Raw genomic sequence first — 10,154 nt, forward strand, 5'->3', positions numbered from 1 at the left:
TTGCTTTGGTTTACTTACATCAAATATTATTGCAACTGTAATGATTCCCAGTTCCCACCCTCCTTGCCTTGTGGATATTACCATTTATTTTTGTACCAGTGAATCAGAATTCTGTTTTGTGTTTAAACCGTGATAGTCTAAAGGTTTGCTATTTTCATGGCTTGAATTACTTGCATGGAAAGTTGGGGAGATGTCTAACAAGCACATTCCTGGAACTAAGAGAACAGTGGGTGCAAGGACGCGTTTAAAGCTGCTTTCTTTCCTCTTGACATCTCTGCAGCACCACAGAGAGACCTTCTACATTCACCTTTCCCCTCATAATGAAATACTGAATGTTTTAAATTAGCGGGAACTCCTTACCGCTGAGTGTGTTCTTCCTCTAGAGGTACTATGTACTGGTTCTTCGTCAGAAGTATCAGATTCAGTGCTTTCAAAACCTTTTCTCATCTTCTCCTTTTTTCTTTCACTGAGGTACTGGTTTAGAAATGAATACTGTGCCGAAACCATCTGGGCCCATGCTTCTTCTTCTGGGTTGTCAAAGTGAGGCCGGGAAAAGGCAGATGTGTATTCACTGTCGCGGTTAGTTTTTTCTTCACGTTGAGTTATTTTCTGCAGATAGGAATTGTAGAATACACATTTGCTTCATTTTTTTTTTATTTAGGGTGCTCATCGTAAAACAACTCATTTTTCTCTTAGTACTCACCAGATATTGATACAGAAAAATATGCACTAATAATCATTTGCTAATTACATGTCCGCATAAATGTTTAGCTGCTCACAATTACTGGCCTAGCTTTAAGAAGTGGAAATAGCCATGCCCATGCCCGCAGTTGCCATCTCAGAATCCAAAGACCAACACTAAAACCTCCGGCTCTGACTTTAGCTCATGAATCCTCCCTTATTCCCACCTCCCTCATCTGCCATATCCATACCATGGGCATAGCTCCAAACCATGGCTCTGCCTGGTGAAGGTCCTGTCAAGCAGCTCATGCACCATCTTTCCCTGGCCTAGCTCTGGCTCACAGCTCTGCCATTGGCCCTATCTAAGGCAGGCTAGAATCTGACATCAGACACAACCCAAGAAGGAAGCCCACCTGCCCAGAGAGTAATGAAACATAAACAAATAAAATGATAAGAAGAAGCAATGAATCTAAGAGCTGATTCTTTTAGAAGATAAATCCACAGACCTATACCCAACAAACTAAAAGAAGGAAAGAAGTGAATGTTACAATAGACACCAAAAAAAATGAAAACATAACAGAAGAATGCTTTCAAAGCTTTTGCTCTGGAGAGGGTGAGACGGCACAGAAGGTTAGAGTACTGGATGGTCTTCCAGCAGAGCTGGGGTTCAATATCCAGCACCTGCATGCTGGCTCACAGCAGCAGACTGTGTCTTCACTCCTAGGGGATTCAGTGTCCTCTTCTGGTCTCCATGGGTACTGTATGGTCATGATGCACAGACGCACAAACAAGCAAAGACCAATACACATAAAAATAACTATGAAATTAGGTGCTCAAAATTATTTTTTAAAGTCTGTCCTCTATTAAGAAAAAAAAACTCAAAGAAATGAACCAATTTCCACCTTCATACAAACTACCAAAAACTTAATTCAAAATGAGATCAACAACCTAAACAGACACATAACTCATGAGAAAATTTGAAAGTCTAATAAAAATCGTTCTGACCATAAAAAGTCCAGGCCCAGAGTCCCACCACACTCTCAAAGATTTACTGTCAGTCCTTAACTTATTAAAACAACAAAAACCAGGTCCAGCAGAAGCCCTTCCAAATTTCATCTCTGAAGCCAGCAGATTCAATATTAAAATCACAGAAAAGATAAACTACAGTAATATAAAGATGATACTAATACAATAAATAATGAAATAGAAAAGGGGTAGCATTTTATGTACAATGACAAGCATGCTGAGAAAGAGTTGATGGGAACATTACCATTCAAAATAGTTTCAAAAACTTATCTAGGAAAATATGTCAAATGTTTATGAAAGTGTAATACAACTAAGGAATGAAATCGAGGAACATACCAGAATTTGCACACACCTCTCATGGACATGGATTGGGAAAATTCAATATTGTGAGAAATAGTTTTTTTTTTGTTTCTTTGTTTTTTAAACAGAAGAAATCTAGAGATTCAATGCAATTCCCATTGGAATTGCAGTTGCATTCTTCTCAGAAATGGAGGAGAGAATTTTAACATCCCTATAGAAGCACACAAGACTTTGCAAAGCCAAACTAATTCCAAGTACGAAGACCAATCCTGGGAGTATCACCATATGTGCTTTCAAGTTACACTCAGAGCCATAGTAATTAAACCAGCAGCTGCTGCCCAAGAAGCAAAATCAGAAAAGAGAACAGTGAAGCTGGTTCTAAGGTCGTGCAACTAAAGCCACATGCTGTTCAACCAAGACACCAAAACTACATGTTGGTGTGAATGTGGCCCAAAGGTGAAGGGTGCATGTAACCAACCAGTTTTCAATTGGATCTGAGGCCTGTTTCATAGGTGGGAATTCATGCCTGGTACTGTAAAGCAGGCCCAAAACCCATGGCTTGGGAAGTCACAGGCCCTAAGAAACAAGTTAATAGTGTTGTCTTGCTACATGGGCATGATCGCAAACTGTTTTCTAAATATTTATGTTTATTTACATAGATCAGCACTTTTCAAAGTAGTGGGGATTACCGTGTAGTGTGTTTTTCCTTTGGAGGTACTAGGCAGTGGCTCTTCCACAAGGACAACATTAACGTTGTTTTTCTCAGAAAGCCCACTGTCTGTCTTTGTTTTTGTTACTTTTTTGATGGGGCTGAAACGCTGTGTAGACTTTTTCCCCATCAGCACGTGGTCACTCTTTTCCTCAGGAGGAAGTCCTGAAGGTACAGATTCTATATTATGTACTTTTGTTGCTGGAGATACATTCTGCAGAGGAGAAGGTGGATGATTAGTTTTTTTTTTATTTCATTGACAAACATTTTGTTGTTTAGGAGCGCTTGTCTTCGAAATGATTTAATCTTTCCGAATTATGAGGTTATGATCAAAGTCAAAATAGAAACAAATTGCTGTTGAACAGTTAAATATCTCTACATATGCTTTGTTATTCACATGTGGTTCTCAGTTAGAAGTCAGAATAATTCATACTGGTCTGGAATAGAAGCAAAACACAAGCCAACAAACAAAACCTACTGGAATTGGATCAAACACATCTAAGTAGACAATCAGTTTGAAAAAATGACTTAGATGATTTTTTATCATGGCAAAGCAATCTTTGCATTAAGAGATTTTACCACAATCTATCTGAAATGTTGAAAACTGACTTAAAACAATTAAGACAATTACTGACTTAAAACAATTAAGACAATTAGAAGTACAAAGTATAAGTAGCTCTATGAACTTAGTAGGAGTTTCTCACAACATAAAACTACAGATGTAAGGCACCAGGAAGGAACTCCTCTTCCTCAACTCTAACCCACTGGCCATCAGATCAAATTGCTTATAACTTCAACTATCATGAATTATCATGTCTCAAAGTTGACACACCTTCATCTTTTCAGGAGATTGGACACATGACTGCAGAAAGTCTATTCAGGAAAAGATATTGACCTTGAAACTAAAGATTTTCCTGAAAATAAAATTTACCTTGAAGTTACTAGAAATTATATTAGTTCATGCTCATCAAATGTTGCTGTGCTATAGAACTTTTTTGCCTAAAATAAAAAAAATCTTTAATTTAAATATTTGGAATTTTGAGATAAATATCAAATTTGGTTGTAAAGGTGACAATTAAGTAAAAATATGCCTTTAATATTCACTTTCTTTTTTAAGATTGATTTACAAATGATGTGTATGGTATGCACAGATGAGTAAATGTGTCTAGATGGAGGCCTGAGGTGTTGCATTCTCTGCACCTGGATTTCCGGGCATTTATGAGTCACCTGCCATGGGTGCTGGAAACAGAACGTGGGTCCTCTCCATGAGCAGTAACTCATAGGGAGGGGCACTGACCCACTGAGGCATCACACCAGCTTCATGGTAGAGTTTCAAACAACCTACATCTGTTCTAAACTTTCCTTCTTCATTTATCAGAGACTGAGGACAACATGCCTGCCAACAGATAGATCATCCATTCTGTCTTACCTGAGATATCCTTGGCTAAGATGCTGTTTCTGGTTTCCTTTCTTATCAATAGGACTTGAGATCTATCTCCATGACAAGTCCTCCCTTGAACAATATTACTGAATTTGGCCGCAGATTCTCTTGGTTAGGGTGTTATTGTTGTGATGAGACACCATGGCCATGGTAGCTTTTATAAAGGAAAATATTTAATTGGGGCTGTTTAAGAGGTTCAGAGTTTTAGTCCATTGTTGTCTTGGCAGGAAGCATGGGATCACTCAGTCAGACTTGCTCCTGGAGAATGGACTGAGACTTCTACATCTGGATTTGCAGGCAGGAGGAGGAGAAAAAGGCACTGGTCCTGACTAGAGCTTCTTAAACCTCAAAACCTGCTGCCAGTGACATACTTCCTCTAACAAGATCACAATTATTCCAACATACCTCCTAATAGTGCCCCTTCCTATGAGTCTGTCAGGGCTATTTTCATTCGAACAACCACACATAAAATAGTTAATGTCAATTTGGAAACCAAATTGAATTGGGCTTAAAAGAAAGAGCATTTGGGTGTGATTTCTGTCCATATTAGAGTCGCGGTGAATAATGGTTTCAGTAGGTATAATTATGCCATCTAATTTTACCCTTTTCTCTCCTAATATTGATGTTAGACTCTTCAAGGCAATTACCTAGTACCAGTGGAGATGAGTATTTGGTATAAGTGAGGTCTGCAAAATAGCTGTCTCTTGTCTTGATTTTGATTTTGAGTGGGGTGTTAAAAACGAAAAGGACTGTTACTTATCTAGTTCTCTGGATTTCAATAAGTAAAACTGGCAGGTTGATAATGTCTGGGTCCCATGAAGTTAACAAACATCTCAAGACTGGCTTTATTTCCACTTACGATATCTTGGCTTATACTCTACTCATTCGCATATCAAACATATTTGTTCTGGAGGCTGGAGAGGTGGATCAGCAGTTTAGAATATTTTTTGCTCTTGCAGAAAACTAGGTTCAATTCTCAGCATCCACACAGTAGCTAACAACCAATTGTCATTCAGATTCCAGGCATCAAATGCCATCTATGCCCTCCATGGGTAGCACACACATGGTGCACATACAGAATGCAAGAAAACATTCATATACACAAAATGAATAAAGCTAAAGCATGCAAACATGTTGATTATTTTCATGTTGATTGTAAATTCATCCTGGATTCTTTATTATTTATTCTCTATATTTTGATGAGTTCTCCTGACTTAAGTTATAAGTATGTTCACTTTCTGACTTTTTATTTCCATAGTCTAACTTAGAAGGTGACTGGAAGGTATTACTGGGAGTGAGTGGGTGAAGGTGGTTCAGGATCTGTTTGAGGCTGGACCCCTTTCTTCTGAAACCATCTTCAGACATAAGCACGCAGATGCATTTTTCCCCTGACAAGCAAGTATATTAGTTTTGGAATTCATGGAAATTACCTTCATGGGTATTTGTCCTTCAGAGCTATTTTGTAGTGGCTCGCTCCAAGGACTACCAGTTTCACTATGTCTTCTTAAAAAGTTTTGAAATCTCTTCTTTGCCCTTCCTCTCTCTTCCTTGTTAAAAACCTGGAAAAACGGAGATGAAGTTTTCTCTTGTATACATTCGGGGTGGTAGTTTAATATTTCTGCCCTTTGACGTATTTGCTGCAATGGAAAGGTAGAGGATTAACTTTCTTGGTTTGGTTCTGAAATTGACTATTTTTGTTGTAAGGGGAATATCTTCAAAACCACTTCATTCTTTAGTATTCACAGGGTACTGACACATAAATAGTTGCATCTAATTATAGCAATGAGATATTTTCAAATACATTTACCTATTCACAAATTACTAGGACATCATTAAGAAGTAAAAATATTTATGCTGGCCTAAATATGAGACAATCATGAACTAAGAATCTTGGACTTGCCATTGTGGTTTAGGCTAAAGTTAATTCATTATGTTTTAAAACATCTAAATCCTGTGTAAGATGATTGATTATTAATGCTAATAGTATCACTTTCATCAGTTTTTCTCTTCTTCTGTAGTTAGGAAGTAAAAATGCACATTAATTTCCATTCACATTCTTCTTTTAAAAATAAGCACCGATTTAATTACCAGTGTCGTTCATATCATAGTACTGTGAAACTGCCTTAGAAACCCATTTCTCCATTGTTCACAGTCAAAATCATTAAAACACAACTTATGAGTCACATAAACCCTAGCGCTCCAGGTTACACACACCTCTAGGAGCTCATGGTTATGAAAAAGTTTTAATATGAATGTTAGGTATTTCGATAAAAACCTTCTATTTCAAATCTTAGAATGTAAGTGTATACTATTTTTAAATGAAAAACAAAAAATAAAAATTTAAAATGTTACTGTATGGTACGAATCGTCTGTTCCAAGACTGGTAGCTGATGGGAAATCACATTGCTTAGCTAGATGAGGAGTTGTGAACACGTCCTCAGTGGAGTTGGACAGAAACACAATGCAAACTGAGATGAATAGTTTGCATGTGTCTAAATTTCCACAGCTTCTGGTTTGTCTAAATACTGACCAAACACAGAAATAGAGGAGATGCTCTCATATATGATCAGAGAACAGGAGCATCCAAGGAACATAAAACCTACCTGCATTTATGCTAAAAGTAAAGGCAACTGGGAGGTTCCTGGCTCGCTGAAATTACTTCCTGGAACCACTCGAGAGTATATAGGTGGATTGTCGGAGTGATGCTTTAAAATCACTCTAATGTGTACTTGTTTCTGCCAACAATCCTTGGTCAAACATCAAACACCTTCTATTGTGGGAGAACTCACAATATGTTTCGAGGCCATTCTCTTAATCGGTCACCACTACCTGCTTACTTGAAAGTTAGTGAAAGGAAGTTTGGGACCTACAGAATGGCGTCCTCTGACCAGCATCCCTAGGAAACATGGATAGGGGGATACTACTGCATTTTAACACAATTCATAAGAAAATGAATTTCACAAAGGAGCATTTTACCTTAATAGCACTTTCATTTGTCATAAACCAAGGAAGATCATCAGACTTGTCTGAGAACCTTTGGGATAAAAACATGCAACAATGGGAGGATTTGGTCATTTGAACAGCTCTGGAGAGAGATCTGTTACTTACATAATTAAGTTACATTTCTGCGTTCATGTAATTAAAAGTCAACCTATGTTTTAAAGCTTTCAGTTGTCTTTGTGGACTTAACTTATCTCAGTCTATCAAACATTCAACCAAGATGCACTCAAGTTCCAGTTTAAAAGGAAAAAGTCAGTAGCTTAGGAGATGGGTCAGAAGTACAGAGTGACCAGACTGTGAATCTGCATCACGCAATACAAAACTAGACATGCACTTGCAGCCCCAGTACTGTAGGTGGCAGAGACAGGGGCATCATGGGAGCTTGTTGGCTGCAAATCTAGACCCATATTCATGAGAGATCTTATATCAAGTGGATAAGATAGAGAATGATAGGACAAAAGAAACCTATAACCTCCTTTTAATTCTAAGCCTGCACACAGACATATGTCACACGCGAGCACACACACAAACACACACACACACAGACCCAGAGAGACACAGAGAGAAAGAGAGAGAGAGACACACACACAGAGAGAGACAGAGAGACAGAGAGAGAAACTAATTGCCGTTGTATTGACTTTTGCCTGTACAAATTGCCTGTCTTATAGTTGGAACTTATAAGTCCCTTAATTTGCTACCTGAACTGAAATAAATCCATTGCCTAAAAGAAGACAGAAGATTATGTATCTTCTGGGTCTTCTGCAATGTCTAACTCTGCTGAAGACTGGGCACTTCATGTCTTATACATTGTCTATACCTGGGTAAATACTAATTACTTTATTTCTGTAAATTAATGAATAATATCAGGTACCAAAAACATACCTGCTATAGAGATCCCATTAAGGGATTCAAATTGCTTTCAGCTCGCTCTCTCTCTCTCTCTCTCTCTCTCTCTCTCTCTCTCTCTCTCTCTCTCTCTCTGTGTGTGTGTGTGTGTGTGTGGAGGACAGTGGACATCAGTGTGTTTCCTCCTTTGGTGCCATCCACCATACAAAGGTGTCTCACAGTATCAGGAAACAATTCAATTCTTCTAGGTCTGTTTTTCAGCAAGTGCTATGACTGCCTCCCAGAAACGGATGAACAAGATTGTGCATTCTTACCCGGGCTTTTATTTGTCTCCTGGTATCAAACTCAGTGTCTCGTGTTTACAGAAACTGCAGTTCATTAATAGGACTATCTCCCCAGCCCCAAAGTGGTATATTCAACAGACACGTTGACATTTTCAGGTCCTCCAATTAGGCAGTCTAAACCGCAACAGCATTTTCACAACTCTCTTCAATTCCTGGTTTTAATGTGCTTTTGTGATAATTTTAATATCTCTAAACTTGAATTTTCCTATTATCACTGTCAAATCTGTCATAAACTCCATTATTTTCATCACTATTCTCAAACCCTCACTGTCACCCAAACTAATTGTTCTTCATGGTCCACTTTTTAATGTGAACGCATTCCTATCCTTCTTTACAGGATTCACCAGGCACATCCAGCATGCCCTCTTCCATGGGTCTTCTTTCCTGTGCTCTCCCATTTATTGCTAAACACCCACCTGCCTGTGGATAAATAAGAAGACTCCCAGCTTTACAACTAAGGAACTAGAGTACTATTCTGGTGGGTGACACATGTGTGTCAACATAAACTGTCTTCATGGGTTTGGACTTCAGGGCTCGCCAACAGAACAATCATAGGGGAAGGATATTAAATACAAGAAATACTAACACATATTTTGCTACATATCTAAGAGTCCTTATAATCCTGAAATTCTGGGTGTTTTTAATCATCCACTGAAAAATGAATATTTAATTTTCAAAAATGAAAAAAAATAGAAGAAAGGGAATGTTTTTTTTTAAAAAAAAAACAAGAAACTGTGTAGGGGAAATCTTTTTTAAAAAAAAACAAACTGTGTAATTCTATAAACAGAAATCTAATTGGACATTAGTAAGTAATCTATTATAAATATCCTCTAAATAAGGAGTTAGTACTTAGTGCCTTTAACCCCATAACTCAGAAAGCAGAAGATGGTGTATCTATGTGGTTTTAAGGCTATCTTGGGCTACAAAGTGAGTTCCATGCCTATCTGGGGATATTTAAGGAACCCTCTCTCTACAAAACTCCTCTAAACAAATGTTAAACAGTATATGCCATGATCTACATATTGATACTCTTCATTCATCTACAAAGGTTACCTGATTCTGCCTGTTGAAATGCTGTGAAAGATGTCTGCCACATCTGAGATCTGCCTTAAAAACTTCAGTAATAAAAATGAGGCAGGAGATCCAACTGTAGTTGCCAAAATTCTTCAAGTAGGATGTCAGTTTATATAACCTACCTTCTGAGGAAATCTCTAGATCACAGCCTAATCACACGACTTAACTTTCTGAATTGATATGATGTGGTTCTGCACCTTGAAGCCAGTAAACACATGTTAAATCAATGTCTACAGAAGGACAAGAGCCGGACCATAATACAAATAGTCAACTCTTGGGGCAGCAGTTATCTAATCAGTTCTAAAGAGGTTTTAATAACCTAGATACTTTGAAAATTGACTGTGGTTACTATAAGATACTGCACACATGTATTGTGCATTGCATGCATGGTATTGTGTCTCTCTCAAGGTACACTCAACAATAATGCTTCCTTATCTTTTGGCTTACCAATTATTTCATGTATTTTTAATTTATATATCCTTACCTGCATAAAAACTTCTGTTGAATATTGTTGCACACTTCTAAACATAAATGAAAAATATATTTTTTAATGATCAGTTAAGCCACCTGCAGATCTTTTCCGCTCCCTCTGTTCTCCCAGACCGAATCCTTCAGTCTTATCCTTAGTGCTACAAGAGAACTAGCTCCAGTCTCTCTCCCACTCCACTGTCAACATCTTCTGTGGATCCCATAGACCATCCACTCCTAACATCCCTCCCCAATTCATTGTTCA

At 37.9% G+C, this 10,154-nt stretch overlaps 1 protein-coding gene across 1 annotated transcript; it reads right to left on the reverse strand.

The window, feature by feature from the left end:
* Positions 1 to 360: 360 nt before the first annotated feature.
* On the reverse strand, positions 361 to 9,937 carry LOC126491315 (uncharacterized; the record flags this gene model as incomplete). Its single annotated transcript, XM_050126877.1, has 5 exons — positions 9,906 to 9,937; positions 7,134 to 7,191; positions 5,588 to 5,794; positions 2,697 to 2,930; positions 361 to 609 (listed from the first exon to the last, which is right to left on the reverse strand). Coding segments are annotated over exons 2-5 (714 nt in total), but the record flags the coding sequence as incomplete, so codon positions are not given.
* Between the last annotated feature and the right edge of the window lie 217 nt (positions 9,938 to 10,154).

The sequence above is a fragment of the Alexandromys fortis genome, unplaced genomic scaffold, assembly GCF_014885135.2.
Source record: "Alexandromys fortis isolate MF-2015 unplaced genomic scaffold, M_Fortis_MF-2015_v1.1 scaffold_261, whole genome shotgun sequence".
Taxonomy (NCBI): Eukaryota; Metazoa; Chordata; class Mammalia; order Rodentia; family Cricetidae; genus Alexandromys; species Alexandromys fortis.